This window comes from Physeter macrocephalus, chromosome 8 (assembly GCF_002837175.3).
Source record: "Physeter macrocephalus isolate SW-GA chromosome 8, ASM283717v5, whole genome shotgun sequence".
Taxonomy (NCBI): Eukaryota; Metazoa; Chordata; class Mammalia; order Artiodactyla; family Physeteridae; genus Physeter; species Physeter macrocephalus.
The window spans coordinates 76,807,564-76,829,909 of NC_041221.1; the positions used below are offsets into that span (position 1 = coordinate 76,807,564).

A 22,346-nucleotide genomic window follows, 5' to 3' on the forward strand; every position below is an offset into this window, starting at 1 on the left:
CAAGACAGTATGGTACTGGCACAAAAACAGAAAAATAGATCAATGGAACAGAATAGAAAGCCCAGAGATAAATCCACGCACATATGGTCACCTTATTTTTGATAAAGGAGGCAAGAATATACAACGGAGAAAAGACTGTCTCTTCAATAAGTGGTTCTGGGAAAACCGGACAGCTACATGTAAAAGAATGAAATTAGAACACTCCCTATAATATGTGATAACATATCTAGTGATAGAATAACCTAGGATTTTGTATATCATGTTTTAAAAAATTATGATGGTGGGAACATTATGGTAAATGAAAAAACCCAGGGTTTTAGAATAGACAGACATGGTTTTGAATCATGGTTTTGCCGTTTATTAGCTGTGAGCCTTTGGGCATGCTAACATTCAAGTTCTCAGATCTTTAGTTTCCTTCTCTATAGGATGGGGGAAAGAGGTCTATCTCTTCTATAATATTGAGGTGATGATGAAGGGAGAATGCCTATGAAATGCCTAACCTTATCCATAGTATTGAAATCATTAACCATTATTTCTATTTCATAAGAGAAACTTGCTTTGGAAATTCAGTTACTGTTGGCTTTAAATAACACCTATGTGTAATATATCACTTAAAAAAGACCAGAGGTGTATGCACCAATGTTTTTTAATCTCTTGGTGATGTAATTACAGGTGATTTTCATTATCTTTGTACTTTTGGTACTTTCCAATATTTTTAAAAATATTAACCACACGTTATTTTTGTAATCTGAGAAAGTTCTGAAATATGAAATCAAGTATCAATTTCTATCAGTTTATGTGCACCTGTTCATTACAATTTAAGGCTCTCCATTATCAAATTCTGACTCTAAGTCTATGAGCCCAGAAACAAAATCACGAGCAATTTCAGTCCATTTATCGTATCATGAATTTATAGTTCTACATCTCCATCTCATACTGATTGTAAATGGTAAGCTTAATTTTAAAACAGGTAATATGTTCACATGATTATAAAAAGGTTTTAGAAAGGTATTTAGTGAAAAGCATTGTCCCCACCTGTTCTTCAGGATGGCCAGTTTCCACTGACCTTGCTTCAAAATCTGGGTAACCTCTTTATGCAATAATAAACAAATATGAATACATACTCTTACTGTTTGTTTTAATTGTTGAATTTAAGTTGAATTAGGCTAACACTAATTACTTGGTGCTGTAGACAATATATAATTTCTAGAGTTTAGATAAAGCTTTAAAAGATGCTTACAATATTCTTTTTTAAAAAAAAAAACCTATTGATCTGTGATTTAAATTTATTTTATTTATTTATTTTTGGTTGCATTGGGTCTTCGTTGCTGCGCACGGGCTCTGTCTAGTTGCGGCGAGCGGGGGCTGTTCTCTTTGTTGTGGTGTGCGGGCTTCTCATTGTGGTGGCTTCTAGAGCCCAGGCTCAGCAGTTGTGGCGCACAGGCTTAGTTGCTCTGTGGCATGTGGGATCCTCCCACACCAGGGCTCGAACCTGTGTCCCCTGCATTGGCAGGTGGACTCTTAACCACTGCGTCACCAGGGAAGCTGCTTACTGAAAACCATTCCCTGTTGTCATGTAAGTTCCTTAAAAAGCAGAGCCCAAGACCAAAGTTTATGAGCAACTGCTTTTTTCAGGAGTGTAGATCCAAGGAAGCAGGAGTGAAGGAAAAAGAAGTGAGATGGCGAAGGAGGGAGTGCCACGACCAGCGTGATTTACCAAATTGGCCAACACTTGGTATCAGGAACAACTGATTATTTGACCTCAAGAATGGACTAGTGCATCTCAGGACAATTCATATGGGGAGAAAGTAAGAATTGATCTGTTTACCCCAACGGGATGTTAATTCCAGGCTGCATATGAGTGGAGCCTGCCGGTATCTCGACTGAGTGGACAGGGAAGCTCTGGGAAGGAGCATGCCCATGGTACGGGCAGCAGGAGATGAGGTGCTGTTGATTTGTGCTTATTGAAACCCAAGAGGAGCTGTTTGCCACCAGTGGTAGCTGGCCACAACCCAAAAGAAGCGCTGCATAAGAAGGATCTAATACTCTTTAAGACACAGCCAGATACTTTTGTAGTTCAAAAAAGCCTTGGTGTGTCCTTTAGAAAATGGGATATTTGCCAGTCTCACATTTATTCTCTCATGTCCTATTACAACATGAGGCAATAAGAAAAACTATTTCCAATAGTAAAGTTAGAGCACAGGGCTAGGTCATGTTCAGACTGAAAGAGGCTGAAACCATCCACTTCTGTTAAAGATACGGAAACTGAGGCTGTTCACAAGTTCCTCAGAATCCACTCATTTTTATGTGAGCCATAAGTACTTTGGGAAATAGGTAGGGAGGTAGATCTCATTATTTCACAGATGAGGACCCTGAGATTAATTTACGTGTCTGGCCCTAGATAACCCAGTCAGCCAGCAATAAAAGCATTAGAAGCCTGGTCTTGTTCTCCTAAATCTGTTTGCCCAGATGGTTTCTTCCTATCGGCCAGGCATTGAAAAGTCTCTGCCAGGCCTGGAAGGTTTGCTGAATTGTCCCGGGCTGTACCATCACAGGACAATGTTTGGATGTTCAGACCAAAAAAAGGTTCAATGCTATAGAGTTTCAAAAAGGTAAGAAAGAACATTTGAAATAGGATCATTCTAACAGGAAATTTCTTTTTTTTTTTTTTAAGATTTTTTTTTTTTTGATGTGGACCATTTTTAAGGTCTTTATTGAATTTGTTACAATATTGCTTCTGTTTTCTGTTTTGGTTTTTTGGCCACGAGGCGTGTGGGATCTTAGTTCCCCGACCAGGGATCGAACCCACACCCCCTGCATTGGAAGAAGTCTTAACCACTGGACCGCCAGGGAAGTCCCAAGAGGAAATTTCTTTTTGATGTTTCTGTAACTCTGTTATTGTGCTAGTAAAATATTTCTTCCCTTTTAACATTAAAAATTATTCATAGGTATTGCTATTCCCCCCCTATGTTTTAATTGTTAGAGCCCTAGAAAAATGAGGATTAATATATTAAAGTCACAAAAAAACTTTGTGATTGATATTACTCTGGGCTTTTATTTTTTAAATTTTCAAATAAAAATACCTTAGTTTCTATTAGTTTAAATAATTTTTTTAGTAAAGTCCTCTCTCAAAGTTTACTTGGTAACATTGCAAATGATTTAACCTTTTGGAAATAACACTGCAAAAACAGGATTTATATACTTTGATGCTATAATCGGTCACAGGTTGAACCTATTAAAAAAATTAAGGCTAGTTTCTTTTTTAATTTAAAAAAGTTTTACTTAATTGCTTAAATAAAAAATCACATTAAAATAATCCTACATATAGTTAGACAAAGGATGGTACAGGTTGAAAAAGTCTCTTGTAATTTTGAGGAAATGAACATGATGTATCCATGATGTTCTAAGAATATGAAATTTTAAAAACTAAATATTTCTAATTCTTAGTAAAACCAGAAGAATTCAACGACCTCAATAGGAACATATTGATTTTAGTCAACCACTTTTATGGACTGAATGCTTGTCAGAGACTGGGTGTGAGTTGATCTGGTTCCGAGAGATCTGGAAGCTGAGGTACTACTTTCAGGGTGAATGGTCCGGGGATATTTTGCTGCAGTAGCTTGCGGAATGGTTTGCTGAAAAGGCAAAAATATGCTTCAACAATTCCATAAAATTATACATACTAAATATCATTTCATTATCTATAACTTAACCCAACAAACATTAGTACATGTAGATTCCTATTAGGGTCTTCCACTTAGAAAAGTCATCTTTAAAATACTTGAAGTAAAATTATATATATTATATCAAAACATTCACTGTGTATTTCAAAAGCTCTACGATACAGCTTTTGCTTAAAAAAAAAAAGAATGAAATCTCTTGAAACAAAGATCCTCATGTCAGATTCTGCTTTAATAAGATTTTCTCTTTAAAGAAAAGGAGAAATAACCTCTTTTCTTAGAGTATTTTATATAAATGTTTCTTTGTACGTAAATAACTGGATAACCATTACAAATGGGAGAGATTCTTGCAACTAGGATGAAATTTTAGTTGCTAACCACCTAATCTGACCCTGACAAAAGAGCTATTTCTCCTTAGGGATGATGAGCAAGAGAACCTGTAGAAATAGATTCATGGTACCACTGGCATCATGATCTACACAACATGGCACAGATGAAGTAGCACCAGGAGCAAGCAGTTATCCAGCAGATGAGCTCAAGTGTCAGAAATCTGATGAACGGTTTATTAGTAATAACTGTTTCTAGTAGTTGTAGTTCTTAGGATCCTGGGATAAAATGAAAAATAAAAATAGGACCGAGGACTGCCACTGTGCCTGTTACACAATCCAAAGTAGGTAATAATGGAAGCAGTTTATGGCTAATGAATTCGTGCCCAATTACTGAAGAGTAATTGAACATACTAAATAAACAAAGGGTAGTTTGAGAGATAAATATCAGAAACAGGGGTTGTAAGTCTTTAGTTCCTTGGTTTTTCTTCTGTAAAATATCATTCCAATCAGTACAAAAAAACAGGTTATCTGAATTAAAAATAAACACATGTGCTATCTTTATATCTTCCTTACCTTATGAATGGACAGTCTCTCTCCCCCTATCCCTTTATAAACATCATATGTGCTGATAAAAATAGAAATGAGTTAATTTCTTCTCATCTTTGATACCTAATCTCACATTTTCAAAAATACGTAGAGAAGTCATCTAAGGACTTTCAGAGGCTGTCCAACGTATGAAGGCTAAGATGTGTTCAGTTTGGACTTGGTACCTCCATCTCAGTCTGCCACTTCACTGTGGTCACACTTTACCTGAAGCTAAATTTAAACAATCAATCCAGCTTCTTTTGCCTTAATCATCTAGTAACAATCTAGTGTTCAGAAAGAAAAGGATTTAAAATCATTCCTTTTATCTTTTTGACATATTAAGCAGACAGGAATGTTGCTTAACATTGAGAATTTATATAGAGGGCATTCTTCTTTAAAATCAATCCTTGTTTCTCTTTAGGGATGTGTTCTTGTAACTTTTAGAAATTAAACTTTTTGAGACAATTGTTGATTCATATGCGATTGTAAGAAATAACAGAGATATCCCATGTATCCTTCTCTAGTAACTTTTATTAAGTTAAATTTGCTTATGGCTTTACAATTTACAAAGTGCCTTTATACAACTCATTTAATTTTCATGTTATCTTATTTAATCCTGAATCCTGACAATAACTCTAGGAGCTAAGTACTCTTATTGCTCCTGTTTTACACATGAAAAAATGAAGGCTCAAATATTTTACTTAATTTGTATACGATCACAAAGGCAGTAAGTAGCGAAAACGAGGCACTAACTCAGGTTTTCTTGTTTTTTTTTTTTTGCTTAAATTCCATGTACTTTCCTTTATATCACATAAATTTATTCCAACCTGATTTTTTTCCAAATTAGAAATACGTTTACAAGATATTTGAAAACGTAGAAGACTTCAAAAAATAAAAAAAGGAGGAAAACTTAAAAACCATAAAAGTAGGTATTTTAGAGTAAAAAATCTGCCACATGGACAGCACTTAATGAGTAAACAGTTTTTGTCTTTTTTTTTAGTAATGAGAAGTCATTTATATACTTTACCCTTTTGGCCATCAATACACTGGATTAATTGTATTTGATAATTTTTATACTATTGAGAAGAAACAATGTTTCTGAAATTAATTTCCTAAAATAGGAAAGGTAGATTTAAAGCAGGTGTGATAATTATAAGTATATAAAGACTGTAATAGTAAAGGCAGAACAAGTACCAGTCATCATGGATTTTGATCTTCTCAACATGTCATTTAAGTGTTTATTAGTCTATCAACTCTCAGGAAAAAGATTTTTTGACAAGACGTTATCAAATGCAGACTCACCACTGTGACCGGATGATGTTTTTCCACAACGACGGAGCTCATGGGAGGAGAAACTCCCATTATAGCTAAACTGCTACTGATTCTATTTTTTGAAGCAAAATCACATCTCCCTGTGATCCGGGCTGTGATTGTTCTTCCAGCTTTCTGTTGTGCTGATGTCACAACCCTGGGCCCATACTAAAAAACAAAAAAATATTCAGTTGGTAGAAAATCCATGGCAAAATGTATGGTACTTTTGCTTCTATAACTTATAAAGAAAATACACAGGCACTTAAAATAATTGTATATGCAACCAACTCTAACATGGGGAAAAATTTTTAAACAATAAGGCAAAAAGCAAAACATAAAACCAAGCACCCCAAACACCCCTTTAACCTTGGTATACCAACTATTTTATAGGATTTTAGGAACTTCTAAAACTTTATTCTGAAATAATTATAGATTCATAGGAAGTTGCATAGAGAGGTCCTGTGTATTCTTCACCCAGTTTCCTGCAATGATTACATCTTATATAATTACAATGTCAAAACCAGGAAGCTGCTGTTGGAATGATGCCTGGGCGTAGATCTATGTCACTTTATCACATGTGTAGATTCCTGTAACTATCACTGCAATCAAGATACAGAACTATTCCATCACCACAAAGCTCTCCCTCCTGCTGTCCTTTCTTTAGAGTCATACCCATCTCCCTTCCCAAACAATACCTAATTCTTGAACCGCTAATCTGTTATATGAACTTCTGACCCTTATGGATAAATCATCATTACTCATATGCTTTTGTGTCCTCCCCTTTTTCTTATGGCATTGTTAATATACTTTTTTTCTTGAATAGAGACCAGCTATCATTTTATTTTGAATTTTTGAATTTGATTTATTTTTATACAGCAGGTTCTTATTAGTTATCTATTTTATACATGAGACCAGCTATCATTTTTAATGAGAGGTTTTTATATTAACAAACTGCAGTTTAACTGTCCCAGTTCTTTTCCTATTATATATAGCAAACTTTTGTAATTAGAAAAAAAAAAAAGGATTTTTCTTTTTTTTTTTGGCTGTACCACACGGCTTGTGGGATCTTAGTTCCCCGACCCGGGGTGGAACCTGGGCCCCCAGCAGTGAAAGCGCAGAGCCCTAACCACTGGACCACCAAAGAATTCCTGGATTTTCCTTTTCCTTTGAGAGTTATTTGTAGAATGTATTGCAAAAAGCGAGATGATCGTATCAAAAGGTAATGTCAGGTTTTATAGTTTTTGTTGCTTACCGCTGGACAATACACCAGAAAGATTACATTTACGTCAGGAGTAATACATACATGTACTCATTTTTTTTTTCATGATCAACTAATTACATTAGTGGGGCAAAAATCAAAAGGAATAAGAAAAAGGGAAATGACATATTAAAAAACCCCCAATATTTGTATCTTAATATCTGACATGGAAACAATGCAGATTATTGGTTGAGAGTACAGGGCTCTGAAGCCAGATTGTCAAAGTCTGAATTACAATTGCATTAGTAATTGTGTCCACTGGCAAGTTACTCTCCCTAAACCTCAATTTCCTCATGTATGAAACAGGGAGAGCAGGCCCAACTGACTAATGCTAGCCTTTCACTTTCTGTTCAGATGAAGAGCAAAGTTAGAAGAGAAACTTTACTGAATAGCTTAAAAATCCAATTAAAACCCCTCGATTATTTCAAATGGAGTTAGAAAAAGTAAAGTGCCATCTATTGTTCAACTTTGTGAACTACAATAGTACATTTGCTTGTATAACTGCCTAATATATATATATATATGTATATATATTTTGAGTAAACGTCCTGCTGAAGTGAGCACATATGTTTTTTGAAAATATTTTCCACCATGAAATTCTGATATTTTCTTTAACATACTGATGATGTCTGCAGAAAGGAAATAATTTTACAGATGAAAATATTCTTTCACTAGCATGGTAATCCTCCCTTCTCCAGTTATTTGTCTCCTGATCCTCTGCAGTTTACTTTCTACACACACCTCCTTTTAGCTACTGGAAATTACTGAAGAAGACTAGAAAAAGTTTTGAATGTTCATAGGAAGCCTCTGTGATTCAAATGAAGAGAAAGATAGCCAGGCCTGGATCACAATTCTCTCTTCTTTTCCTGTTCCCAACAATAATGGTTTCATGTAAGGTAGGTAATCCAAGTAATGTATTTGTTTTTCCTTTTGTCAATATGGTTCTTTGTAAAAACAAGAATACATATTTGAGGTAAATCTGAGTATTTTAATTAAATAAGAAAGGAAGAAAACTAGCATGGCACTTACAGATTGATTTACTTGTGATTCTCCTTTCTCTTTAACCCTGAATGCTGTACTTATGTGAATGAAATTGAATGGGTGTCTGTTTTGAAGGAGCAGGATGTAGCTGGAGGGGTGGGGGAAGAAGAAGGGCTATCTATATATTGTGTTTTTCAGGTTTCAAAGACTTCAAAATTATCTCTGGTGACCAAACTGTTTCAAAAAAATAAAAAGGGTGGTAAGTACACTCATTCATTCGGTTCTCCTTATGCATGTTCAGATTCAGATATAAACCCAGATGTACAAATGTTGTAGTCATATTTTAAGAAGGGAATTTTGAAAAATCTAGCTCTATGTGTTATCTGGATATGGAACATGAATGACAAACCAGAAATTTAAATAAATACTGTGTTTTTAAAATGAGATCATCAGTATAGGATCACACTTCAAAATGTGTAATCATGAAAAATAAACACAGCTTGAACGCATGTCGGGGTTGAATTTTAGTGTCTTATTTCTAAATCAAAACTCCCCCACACATTCAAATTTCTCTTAAGTCATATTTAAGAAATGCAAAAATAGAAGATCTCAACATATTTTTCCCCAAAGTTAGTAGCTTCCAAAAGGCAGAAATTCAAGAGACTTCCCCAGTGGTGCAGTGGTTAAGAATCCGCCTGCCAATGCAGGGGACACAGGTTCAAGCCCTGGTCCGGGAAGATCCCACATGCCACGGAGCAACTAAGCCCATGAGCCACAACTACCGAGCCCACGTGCCACAACTATTGAAGCCTGCGCGCCTAGAGCCCATGCTCCGCAACAAGAGAAGCCACCGCAATGAGAAGCCCGTGCACAGCAATGAAGAGTAGCCCCTGCTCACCACGTGAGAAAGCCCATGCGCAGCAACAAAGACCCAACGCAAACAAAAATAAATTAAAAAAAAAAAAAGAAAAGCAAAAGGCTGGAATACTTCAGATGACCAATTGTCTGGCTGACTCAATGCATCCCTTAGCTGCAGAGAGCTGCCTAGCTCTACGGCACCTTCTAATGGCCTGTGTAACTCTTTTTTTTTTTTTCTTTTTTGGCTGCGTTGGGTCTTAGTTGCGGCACACGGGATCTTCACTGAGGCACATAGGCTTCTCTCTAGTTGAGGCGTGTGGGCTCAGCAGTTGTGGCGCACGGGCTTAATTGCCCCATGGCATGTGGGATCTTAGTTCCCTGACCAGGGATCGAACCCATGTCCCCTGCATTGGAAGGTGGATTCTTAACCACTGGACCTCCAGGGAAGTCCCTGTAACTCTTAATTAAGACCTAAAACCTACTCTGCCATCTTCCTTCCTCTCATGTAAGTGGTTAGGGTCAGGGAGGAGAGGGAGACAAGCAAATATGAATCGTCCCAGCACCTTTACAGAACTGTACGTGCCTTTGTGCCAGATCCAAGCCACAGGAGGGAAGAAGGGCATAGGGTTTTTTAAACAAAAGCCGTGCAGAGGTGAGTCTGATAAGCTTGGCCTGTATCCCTGTGCCCTTCACTTGAGAGACACTGAAGAATACAGGTTGAACAACAGGAGGCCAAGAAGTCAGAACCACAATATGCATATTAATAGCTTGATTAATTTAACTGCAGGTAAATTCTCCCACAAATACGCCATCCTCATTCAGTACTCTTCCCCTGCTATGGACTCCATTAGCAGCTAGTGACTTCAGGAAAAACAATTCCTATCTTCATTCCAATTATAAATGAAAACTTAAAACCTAATCAAGGCTTCCCTGGTGGCGCAGTGGTTGAGAATCCGCCTGCCGATGCAGGGGACGCGGGTTCGTGCCCCGGTCCGGGAAGATCCCACATGCCGCGGAGCAGCTGGGCCCATGAGCCACGGCCGCTGAGCCTGCGCGCCCGGAGCCTGTGCCCCGCAACGGGAGAGGCCACGGCAGTGAGAGGCCCGCGTACCGCAGAAAAAAAAAAAAAAACCTAATCAAGATGGAGTCACTACAGAGTAGTGTTAATATGTCTGCATCCAGGAAAAGGGAAGCTGTAGTTAAATAAGAATATACAAAAAAGCCATTAGCCTCCTAAGCCCTTGACAATACCCACTAATTTCCTTTAAAATTAAAAAGTTCTTCATTTTTGTTTAATTATCACTACTGTAATAGAATTTTCAGGTATTATTTTCATTACAAATTCATGTTTTAGCTACTTTGGGTATTAAATATTTTCTGTGGATTGGCCTAAAGACCATATAGACTCTTTTCTCCGTGGGAAAATATGTTCTGAGTTCAAAATATCCAATATACAAACAAGTTTGGAGCCCTTTTCCCAACACAGGCACCTGAGTTAACTGTACCGACCATTTCTTCCTGTGTAGCGGAAGCTGTAGCTGTTGATGCAGCGCCATGAGGAGCAGAAACAGGAAGGTGAACAGAGGAAGTGGAAGCAGCCCCGGCGGGAGTGATGGAAGCAGCAGAGGGAAAGGCAGCCGTGCAGGTGGCTCCCAGGGCTGCCGCTGGCGGGGATGGCGACACTGCAATTGCTGAGGGCATTGGAGGAGCTGAAGGATCCAAATGAGAAGAATGTTCTTTTCCTTGAACACCAGGACCATACTCTTCCCTTTTATTATTTGTGAAGTCTGTCCCTATAAATCACAAATTAATTCCATTAACACTCTTCCAAGTTAAGATTACTTTTATCTTCCCAACAATGAAAATACATAATCTCTAAAAAGTGGTCCAACAGAAATGTAGAAATGTGTCATATACTGGATAGGTTAACACTGTTCGGGTAATGCAGTTTGTCAGTGTTAACTGGTTAATGTCAGCATTAACCACTAAAGACTTCAGACCAGTTCCTTCAACATGTGAAAGCTAATGAATGATTTGCTCTTATGTAAAAAAAAAAATTATGTACTCAGCTGGGACCTTACAACCACTATAATAATATAGTCACATTGTGCCTAAAGATTTATGTTCTTTGCATTATTTAATACAACTATCCTGATAAATGGCCTGGTATTTAGATGTTTAGAATAGTTTTCTGATATCACCATACCCTCTTCATTTACCATCTATTGCTCTTAGCCTAACAAAACCAATGTATTTTTAATTCCTGATTTTTTCAGCAAATAATAAATCAATAAGTAACACTAAAATCTTTACTTTTGATACTGTAAAAGAAATGAGTTCTTGCAGGTAGATTATATGTCATGAATTAAGAGCATATTTGCACACTTAACTGATTTTAGTGACACATATATAGAAACCTTCTCTCAAAACTGAACCTTAATCTTAGATCAAAGGAATAAATAACGTCAGCTTCCAGAAGCCAGGATGAAGGGTCCTATTCTAGATTACACCCCCCCCGAGTATTAGAATTTGGTTAAAATTTCCATTTAAGACTATATCTTCAGGGCTTCCCTGGTGGTGCAGTGGTTAAGAATCCGCCTGCCAAGGCAGGGGACACGGGTTCGATCCCTGGTCCAGGAAAATCCCATATGCCACGGAGCAACTAAGCCCGTGAGCCACAACTACAGAGCCTGCGCTCTAGAGCCCGCAAACCACAACTACAGAGCCCGTGCGCCACAATTACTTAAGCCCACACACCCAGAGCCCGTGCTCCGCGACGAGAAGCCACCGCAATGAGAAGCCACCGCAATAAGAAGCCTGCGCACTGCAACTAGAGAAAGCCCATGTGCATCAACGAAGACCCAACATAGCCAAAAATAAAAAAAAAAAAAAAAAAAAAAAAAAAGACTATATCTTCCTGGTTCCAAACATCAAGGTGAGGATTTCAATATTCAGTCACTGAGATGTTTCAGAATGTATGAATATAGGGCATTATGTAGCCCTATGCTGAAAAGGTTTTCCATGTTGTTCTCATTCCAGAAATTCCAGAAATTTGGACTTCTGTATAAGTTCCATCCAGAAATTTGAACTTCTGTATAAGTTCTTGTCTTAGACTATCTTTATATAAAATAGAGCAATAGTTACTTCATTAACAAAGTTTAATGAGGATTATAATGCATAGGTCCTTTGAAATAATTTGATGAAAGAGATGAATTCAACATAAAATACTGCTTTTGCTTTGAAAACAAAACACACACACATACACACTGAGTTTTAACATGTTTTTCATAGAAAGTGACTGATTGTCTCTTTTCTTAGGCGGGTGGCAGACTTATCAGATGTGGAACCAGTATAGTAATTATTCCCCCTTTAACTGGCTATGTTTTTCAGTTGGAAAGCGTTTTTCTACTGTTCCTAAAACTACTTTAAAAATTGGCAGGTATCCCTTTAAAGGCCATTTGTAATGACATATTTTGTCTACCTCATAGAAACTTTTATCCAAGCTATAAGATCTATTAGGATATTGTACAACATGAGATGCACTGCAGATTATGGCTAGCAGAGAATCAGAAGAGATAAAAAAAAATCAAATATTTATTTTGCTCTAACAAGTAGAGCAGTACATTAGAAACACGGTATTATTAAAATCTGCATTATAAAAAACAATTGCTTTAAGGGGGCCAGAAGTAGTTTTTTTTTCTTGTGAGAATTTTTTTTTAAAATAAATTTATTTTTAAAATTTATTTTTGGCTGCCTTGGGTCTTCATTGCTGTGCACGGGCTTTCTCTAGTTGTGGTGAGCAGGGGCTACTCTTCATTGCGGTGCGCGGGGTTCTCATTGCGGTGGTTTCTCTGTTGCAGAGCATGGGCTCTAGGTGCGCGGGCTTCAGTAGTTGTGGCATGCGGGCTCAGTAGTTGTGGCTTGCAGGCTCTAGAGCGCAGGCTCAGTAGTTGTGGCACACGGGCTTAGTTGCCCTGCAGCATGTGGGATCTTCCCGAACCAGGGCTCGAACCTGTGTCCCCTGCATTGGCAGATGGATTCTTAACCACTGCGCCACCAGGGAAGTCCCTCTTGTGAGAATTTTTTAAAATTTATTTTAATAGCTGTTATTAAAATGCCACAAGACAAATATCACAGAGCAAATACAGCATTACATTACACTGAACTTTTGCCTTTGGTAGCTCCATGAACACTAGTGTGTACTGCTAACATGTGTCTTACTAGTCCTGTTTATCTTTATTCCCCATTGTTATGGTAAACAAAGCACAAGGGGACTTCCCTGGCAGTCCAGTGGTTAAGACTCCGTGCTTCCAATGCAGGGGGTGTAAGTTCGATCCCTGGTCAGGGAACTAAGATCCCACATGCCACACGGCACGGCCAAAATTAAACAAAACAAAACAAAGCAAAGCACAAGTCCACTGAAAACAGCTGGGATCCCAGAACCCGGCATTAGCTGCATATGACAGTAGACTTAAAAGCAACAGGAGCAAAATAAATCATGTTGTATAATTATCAGAATACATTTTCTCCAAGTCCTGTTATGGATATTTGCCGGTAAGAGACATAGCTGTATTTGAATTTAAAATTTAAGATGGTTAATTTATTAAGGTGGTAAAACACTCTGTCCTAAGTAAATTCGTAACCTTCTTAAGTAGGTTACGAGAAATAGATTTCTTGCAATTGAATGTAGCAAGTTCTAATGACTATAATTTCTCACTGTACTTGTGAAACCCAGTATCTGTTACAAGTAGATAATTAAATTCTTCAATTTAATATATACAACTTGCTAACAATTACAACCGAAAGCAGACCATCCAATCATTGGGGATGGTAAGTTTGTTTTTAGCATTAATACTCAATTAAAAGACGATTTACTAGAGAAATCAAGTACTCATTTGGGTATTAGCAAGATAAACCATTCAGCTTCAAGATTCTATGATTCTAAGTTTCTAACTTGCATGTGGGCCACACACCATGACTGCTTCAGAAAGAAAACGATTTGCCTTAACTCACTACCATCCATAGCACGCACAATTGCAATAAAAACTGTTTGTTGATGCTTTAAAATGAGGGCATAACAAGAACAGACAAGTTATTCACAGGACTGAAGTCATATTAATGATGGTACAAAATGAAACTGTCTAAATAAATAAACTGAGTTTCAAACAGGATTTAATATGAGGAAATACTGCAAAAATGTTCAATGTGTACATGAAACTTTGGAGGCTGACTTAAGACTGAAATAATTATATCATAAGTATCCTCTTACATGTTAAAGTATTTTTTGTCTTTTAAAGTGCTTTCAATTATATTTCACTGCATTCTCACAAGAACCCTCTATGAAGCAGGTAAGGAAGATTTATATTACCTTCTTCGTTCAAAGAAAACTAAAACCCAGTGAGGAAAATAGGCCTCCTTGTAAATTGGCAGCAAAGCTGTTCTAGGCCATGTGGATGACAAAAGCCTCTCAGATCCTAGCCAATACATGGACCTTTCCTGACATAGAATTATTTTACTCAACTTCTATAGATAGGCCTATATGTATATTTATTGAAAATGAGTTTTAGTTGAGGACTCTCTTGCACTGGAAGACAGGCAATTTTTAAAAAATGGGAAACCATGAATAGACAAGAAATATTTAATAATGAGAACAGTCTAAGGAATTTGGCTAATTAGAAAAAAACAGAAATGAAATTTTATACTTAAAGGCATTACCATTATAGTTAAAAGAGCCTTAAAATAATGTTATACATTCAAAGCATTATTATAACATTGAGCCTAAATACTTGAGTTAACAGTTTACTTGATCAGATATAAGATACTGTAAGTAACCATGACAGAGAATTTTCATGGCAGATTTAAAACTGAATATAACACCATGATATTAAAAACAGCAGTGCCTGGATAAGACATAGGTACTGCAGAAAATTAGTACTGCAGACCACACCAATCACTGAAATCTCCTCAAATCCATTTGAAAGTAGGCAGAGAATCTTAAACAAAATACTAACCTGTATCACCTCTGTTTTGAAATATAGTCATGGCTTCAAGATTTAATGCACATACACCCCTCATGAAAGCTTTCTTCATGGAATCTTCAAAGTGCTCTTTTTCATGCTGCATCCTTTGGATCTCAGCTTTTGCATTTTCCAAAGCTCCAGATAACTAAAATCAGGAAAATTTTTAAAAAGAAAAGAAAAAAATTGAGACACAGGAAGAATATCTATTTTTTTTTTTTTTTTTTTTTTAAAAAGAGGGCTTCCCTGGTGGTGCAGTGGTTGAGAATCCGCCTGCAGATGCAGGGGGACACAGGTTCGTGCCCCGGTGTTCGTGCCCCGGTCCAGGAAGACCCCACATGCCGCGGAGCGGCTGGGCCCGTGAGCCATGGCCGCTGAGCCTGTGCGTCTGGAGCCTGTGCCCCGCAACGGGAGAGGCCACAACAGTGAGAGGCCCACGTACCACACACACAAAGAGACTTATACTGTGAAGTTATTTTTGTGTGAAATACTAAAATCACTTTACCACATACCTCTTCTGCTGTGTCTCAATTTATTTTAAAAGATGCATCTAACCTCTATTGTCTCCATCAACAAACCATTTTCATTCCTAACCATAAAGTCAAGGTTTAAACAAAGGGAATTTTACACCAGTCCCAATCCTGATTGATGTGTTCTAATTATACAAAATGATGTTATTTCTCACCATAAATTTTTTTTTTTTTTTTTTTTTCGGTACGCGGGCCTCTCACTGTTGTGGCCTCTCCCGTTGCGGAGCACAGGCTCCGGACGTGCAGGCTCAGCAGCCATGGCTCGTGGGCCCAGCCGCTCCGCAGCATGTGGGATCCTCCAGGACCGGGGCACGAACCTGTGTCCCCTGCATTGGCAGGCGGACTCTCAACCACTGCACCACCAGGGAAGCCCTCACCATAAAATTTTTAAGTAGGATACTAAACAAAATATATTAAGAGCCCCAAACAGCCCTCACCCCTTCAGAAAAAAATAACTAAATGCCTGCAACAGTAATAGTTTTTTTTTTTATTTTTTAACTATATGTTATCTATAGAATTTAAAGTGCAAAGTGCCATTAGGTACAACACTTTCCCACAGACCAAATCTAAAGGGACTGCATGGGACTTCCGTGGTGGCACAGTGGTTAAGAATCTGCCTGCCGATGCAAGGGACTGGGTTCGAGCCCTGGTCCGGGAAGATCCCACATCCTGCAGAGCAACTAAGCCTGTGCGCCACAACTACTGAAGCCCTTGCGCCTAGAGCCTGTGCTCTGCAACAAGAGAAGCCACCGCAATGAGAAGCCTGCGCACCTCAACAAAGAGTAGCCCCTGCTCTCCACAACTAGAGAAAGCCCAGCACAACAATGAAGACCCAATGCAGCCAAAGATAAAAAATAAATAAAAATTAAAAAAAATAAAGGGACTGCATTTTTTTTGCATGTCATTTTCAACTGCAGAAAATTATTTGCATAATAAAACTTTAACATTAAGAATTTAGTGTTATAATGATGAAAAAAATTTTTTTCCTCTTAACATTTGATTTCAAGAGGCCTACTGCATTCTTTAGTATGGTTTTATTTTCATTTTGGATCTCAAACATTTTCCCATGGAAACAATGTTAATATTATTGTTGTAAGTCTAAATAACTTCAATTTATATACAACCACTTTATACCACCTTATAAATATATAGTATATTTAAAATAACATCAGGATAAACACTTTTTGTTTTTGGTCTTTATTTCTGGCTAAATAAAGGCCAAAAGAAGCCTAAGAAAGTATGCTTTCTGGGCTTCCCTGGTGGCGCACTGGTTGAGAGTCCGCCTGCCGATTCAGGGGACACGGGTTCGTGCCCCGGTCCGGGAGGATCCCACATGCCGCGGAGCGGCTGGGCCCGTGAGCCATGGCCGCTGAGCCTGCACGTCCGGAGTCTGTGCTCCGCAACAGGAGACGCCACAAGTGAGAAGCCCGCATACCGCAAAAAAAAAAAAAAAAAAAGAAAGTATGCTTTCTTAGAGATGTAAGGATCTGTGGCTGATTTACATTTCCAAGAGAAATGTACATGCAAGAGATTTAACACAGGTTTGGAGGTCAAAGTTATAACTATTTAAAAGAACAAATAAGTCTGTAAGTCTGACTAGTACTGTTCGTTCCCAGTAGTCTCATTCGAACCCACACTGCACTGAATGAAATTGGAGAAATGGGTTACTCTGCCTAACTGTAAACTAACAGTGAGTATTGCTACCCATCTTTTTTATTTTTATTAAAAAAAGTGAAAAGGAAGTTTACCACAGCAACTTTGGCTTCATAGTCATTGGAAATCTGGACACAGACTTCCTCAGCTCTTGCTTGGCAAGCTCGTTCCACCACTTCTTTCCACTGCTTCTGTACTATGGCCCGCCAGCCTCTCCAGACTTTCTTCAGTAAAGTTCTCTGGAAGTACTGGTCAGCTAGTTTACTTTCATAAACCTAAACGAAAGTAATATACAACCTCAAAAACACAGTGGACTGGTAAAATATACTGGCAGTAGTAACAAAAAACATAAGCCTGCGGGAAGCAGGGTACATGCGTTATCATTTAATACTGTGTAATCGTGTTCTTCTCATGTGCAGATGGGAGGACAGGCTTAAAGAGGTTAAGCAACCTGCCTAGGTCACACAGGCAGAAAGGGAAAAGCCGACCTTGCCTCATTCCAGAGCCTAAGCTCTTATCCAATACATCATTGCTTTATGCAACTAATCAAGGTAGGGGGAAAACAAAAAAACAAATGAAAGAAAATGAATTAACTTGCCCCTTGCCATCTTGGTTATGAATTCGCATGACCTTTTAGCTGAAAACAGGACTAGGAGCTGGAAGGCAGAAAGGGTGGTGACTGTGGCTCCAAATGGCCCTGCTTTCTCTACAGCTTGGTGGCCACTACTATAAGCAGATTAATTTAATTTATATACTTTCCCATCATATTTAGTACCAAAATGATCCTAGTAGGAACATATGCTATTCTTCTTTTATCAATGAAATTAAATTCTTTTGAAGGAGCATTTCCAATTTTTGATTTTATTAAAAACTTTTTTATTCACAAACTGATGGCAACTTCAACTATTTCAACTAACAGTTGACATATTCTCATTATGTCACCCAATAAATAACTTTCAAAATATGACTCAGTTGTAAATAGCTCTTTTAAATATGGTTAATGTAGATTTAATCTATTGGGATTTAATCTATTAGATTTAATCTAATCTATTGGGATTTTTAAAAAAGCACTAATAAGTATTCTTAAAGGAGAAATCCTATTCCATGACAGTAACAGCCTTTTCCTTAAAAATTAACCTCTTGGAACTAAATGCACAAAGATTACTCCATGACTCACATGGGCATCATATATAAAAAAATTATATATATATATATAATCTCCACCTCCTACACTCTTTGAGTCTCTGTATTCTGCCTTCTTGTGGGATACATATATACTTTCATACTTTTCTACTTCTGATACAATAATTTACTATTCTCAGTTTATATTTATACTGATATACTGATTCAGCTCACTTAATTAAAATAAAAGATATTCAAGTTTAAATTATATATAAACTAAGGATAATTTTTAAAAAGGTTTATGGACATGGATTTCTTTAATTCTTATTAGGCAAGTTATGCAACAAATGTTTATGCAATTTTATAATGTATAAATACAGTACTGCCTCTTTATGAAGATGATATATTCAGGCATTTTAGAAGTAGAAATAATATAGGAAGCATATGATATGCTAAAGGTGATAAATTCATGTGATTACATCTGAAGTCAAATTTGTTAAAGGGGATTCCACCACCAGGACATCTGTAATTTAGGCACAGTCCTTATTAACCTACTATGAAGTAGAAAATGATATATCAATAAGTCTATAAAATATAAGAAGTATTTTTTCCCAAGCCATACCAAAATCAACTTCCTTTAAAACAAGAATAACATTAAATTGTTAATTCATTTTGACTTATTAAAAAAATCTTCCTTTGACTTGAACAAGAGTTCTAATACACGATTCTAAATGCTTCTGAGTTCAGAAGTCTAATAATTGTCAGTTAGCTTTTCTTTTTCACACTTACGTCCTGTCTGGATTTGACATGGCTGATTCGCCAGCGGAAGAATGTTCTCATCAACTCTATCCTTTCCTTTTGCTTGCCTATGGCATGAGACAAGCTAGAAATCACCTGTAAACATCAATTAGTAAAATGGTTTTTTTATGTATCAAAAAATGCTAGAGAGAATACTTATGGATCACTACTGTATTCATCCAGTTAACCTCATTAAAAAACTTTCCCATATGAATACACTACTTATCAATGAATGAAGGGGAACAAAAGAGGAAAGAAATCTTCATTATGTGTATCCTGGTAATAATAAAATGTTTATATACAGTATATGAAAATTAATATGATCACTGGAATTTAATTCAAGAAAAACAACCATACATTTGAGTTTTACTACATATACAAAATGTTTTTATTAATTAGACTTGAGGGCAGAGACCAGGTTTAAAATATCTTTCTAGTCCCTAAATACCTTCAATACCTTGGATTAGAAGTTTCTCAATATGCGTTTAATGATTTTCTGGATTCAACAAACTCATAAAAGCAAATAATTGTTACACTTTGATGTATTTTTTCAGTGATATTATTCCTGTTCTTTTTTAAAAAAAATCTATGAAGGCTTCTAAATTCTGAGATTCTCTCTTATGAAGAACTGAGTAACTGAAATATATATCTAAAAATGGCCCCATTAAAAAGAGATTTGGTAAATTAGGCATATTTACTGAGAGACATTCTGGTTCTCTAAATAATTTTCAAAAGTGGAAAAGGGCAGGAATTCTAAGATACTAGTAATAGTCCATTAAGCTGTGTAGTGGCACATGGCTGTTCACTTTATTTTCAAAAACTGGACATGCATATATACTCTTTTTGCGTGTGACACTTTTGAAATAAAAAAATTAAATTTAATAAAATATTTTAAAACCTTAGGAGAGAATTTTGAGGGTAATAGAGAAAATGACTGACATTAGCATCTATCGTTTCAAAAAAGCAAACTATGTAAAATGATCAATTTTACATTGCACCCTATAACACCCCCAAAAAAGTATATTTAAAAAAACCGATAATCTTATCTAGTTCATTAAAACAGTGAGTGCTGCATCTGCAGACAAGTAGCTGAGGTGTCTGGTGTGTGTCCCTCTTCTCTGAAGGTCACCATCCTCCTGGGGGAGCTACAGATTTGCTGCCCATCTGCTCTGTTCAAGGTGCTGTCGGGAAGCACAAAATTAGCACAGATTTGAACCCTACTCTCAAGTTCTTAACAGGCTGACAGAAAGTGAAACAGTGCTCTTGTGCTTATCAACAAAATGAAGGACTTCATTAATGAATAAAGACATATCACAGATAGAATGTGGGATACTTATGCCCCTCCGAAAGGATGGTTGAAAATGTGGGTGATGCTGACATTCTGTTAAGGGCAGTTAGGAAGAAAAAACTAGTGTTCCCACACTTAATATGCACTCTTAAAGCACACCAAATGTGATGGCAAAGATAAAATGAAGTGATCCTGGCACATTTAATGTGAAGAATAAATCTTATTTCTATGCATCTATTTTTCTACCAGTTTCTGAAATGATCTTCCCTTTGTATCTTGTAATGATCTAAACAATCAGTTTCTGGCATTTATTACCTAGCAAGACATTTACTGAATCTCAGTTAAAAAGCAATATGAAAAAGAAGACCTCATCTTTTCTCCCAATGGAGACTTCATAGGTTTTTTGCAGCTCCTTCAAGCTGTTGATCTGGCTGCACAGTTGTTTTATATCTGCTGCATGCTTTTCTCTCTCTTTTTTCATTTCCATTCGGTGCCAGTCAATAAAATTAAGTCTCCATTTACTTAGTTCAGATATGATGTTTGTCTGAAAAATAAATATACTGACAAGTAGTCTGTTCCTTAATACCACTTCATAAAATGATGCTGAAATTAAGAAAAATTTTTTAAAAATCAGAACAAACAATCAACATAAGAGCTATTAAAAAAATCCACTAATGAAAACTTCTGCAAGTTCAACAGTCACAGCTCTTAGTTCACATTCACTATACTAAGGACATGATTTTTTTTCCTATTTTAAGTTACTTTGCATGAAACCTTAGTGTCATTAAAATTTTTTTTAGGTCTCATTCATTAATAAACAGTTCCTTTGTTTACTCAAGGACTTAAATATCCATATTAAGGTGGATCAGACAAAAAGGAAATGCAGGACTATGACCTAGGCTGAGCCACAGGACTGGGATATTATTTAGATAAAGATGAACAGTGGAAACCATTGGAGTTGATGCTTTCTTCCTCCAAATCATTCATCACAACAGCCACCTTACAACAAATTGCTAAGACTGATCCCTTTTCACCCTACTGACTGGCATAAATAAAAAGACCAAATAATCATGTTATCAATAAACTGGATAACAGTATCAAAAAATTGGGTAACAGTATGGTTAACTGAACATAGGACAATTTTTAAATGGTTGGTGGTACATTACTCCAATGGACTTAACGCCACGATTAGAAGTATGAAACCTGTTCCCTGGAGAAAAATGATAGAAATTATACTAAAAGATTACTTCTAGAATTTAAGGTTCCAAATAATGGAGAAAATATAGATGCCACAAAACTCTCATGACCATAATTTCTCCATATATGTGAATACTCAGTTTTCTCAAACTATGTTTCAGAAAAACTGTCATTTTCTCCATTATATTTTAAATAGCAGAAAAACTGCCATTTCTGGACTATTTTGTTTAGAGGCCACTAACATCACCAAAATAAAAATCAATTTTTATTGATTTATCAGTTATACACTGTGGTTGCTATAAGAGTGGCTATAAAATGAATACATGTTGCTAAAATTGGGTCTTATGCTTCATATAAAAGGAGACATTACCATTAGTCATAGGTACGATGTGGGAAAGGCTCAATAGGTGTCTCTCTCAGTCACACAGGCTGAGCCTTTCAAAACATCTCGAGAAGTTCAGTAGCACATGGAGAGCTGTTCCAGCAACTATTTAAAACCTTGCTATTCAAAGTATGGCTTCTGAACCATTACCTGGGAGCTTGTTAGAAATGCACCATCTGGGGCTTCCCTGGTGGCACAGTGGTTGAGAATCTGCCGGCCAATGCAGGGGACATGGGTTCGAGCCCTGGTCTGGGAAGATCCCACATGCTGCGGAGCAACTCGGGCCCGTGTGCCACAGCTACTGAGCCGCGCATCTGGAGCCTGTGCTCCGCAACAAGAGAGGCCGCGACAGTGAGA

At 37.0% G+C, this 22,346-nt stretch overlaps 1 protein-coding gene and 1 long non-coding RNA gene across 5 annotated transcripts in view; one reads left to right on the plus strand and one right to left on the minus strand.

Annotated features, from left to right (window-relative positions):
• Positions 1 to 1,292: 1,292 nt before the first annotated feature.
• POC5 (POC5 centriolar protein) overlaps positions 1,293 to 22,346 on the minus strand; it is a 38,557-nt gene continuing 17,503 nt past the window's right edge. For 3 of the 4 annotated variants that reach the window (XM_007114895.4, XM_055086622.1, XM_007114897.4), the window contains exons 6-12: positions 20,778 to 20,954; positions 19,114 to 19,218; positions 17,298 to 17,477; positions 15,014 to 15,167; positions 10,512 to 10,795; positions 5,897 to 6,073; positions 1,294 to 3,635 (exon numbers count right to left, since the gene is read on the minus strand). In XM_007114895.4, the coding sequence (XP_007114957.1) occupies positions 3,492 to 3,635; positions 5,897 to 6,073; positions 10,512 to 10,795; positions 15,014 to 15,167; positions 17,298 to 17,477; positions 19,114 to 19,218; positions 20,778 to 20,954 (1,221 nt within the window). In that variant the 3' untranslated portion in view covers positions 1,294 to 3,491. Of the gene's footprint in view, positions 3,636 to 5,896; positions 6,074 to 10,511; positions 10,796 to 15,013; positions 15,168 to 17,297; positions 17,478 to 19,113; positions 19,219 to 20,777; positions 20,955 to 22,346 lie in introns of all 4 variants that reach the window. The other variant, XM_007114896.4, reaches the window with a different exon arrangement.
• LOC102977561 (uncharacterized) lies at positions 6,080 to 10,609 on the plus strand. The gene is made up of 3 exons (XR_448256.4): positions 6,080 to 8,059; positions 8,343 to 8,403; positions 10,529 to 10,609. It is a non-coding gene; the product is annotated as an uncharacterized lncRNA (long non-coding RNA).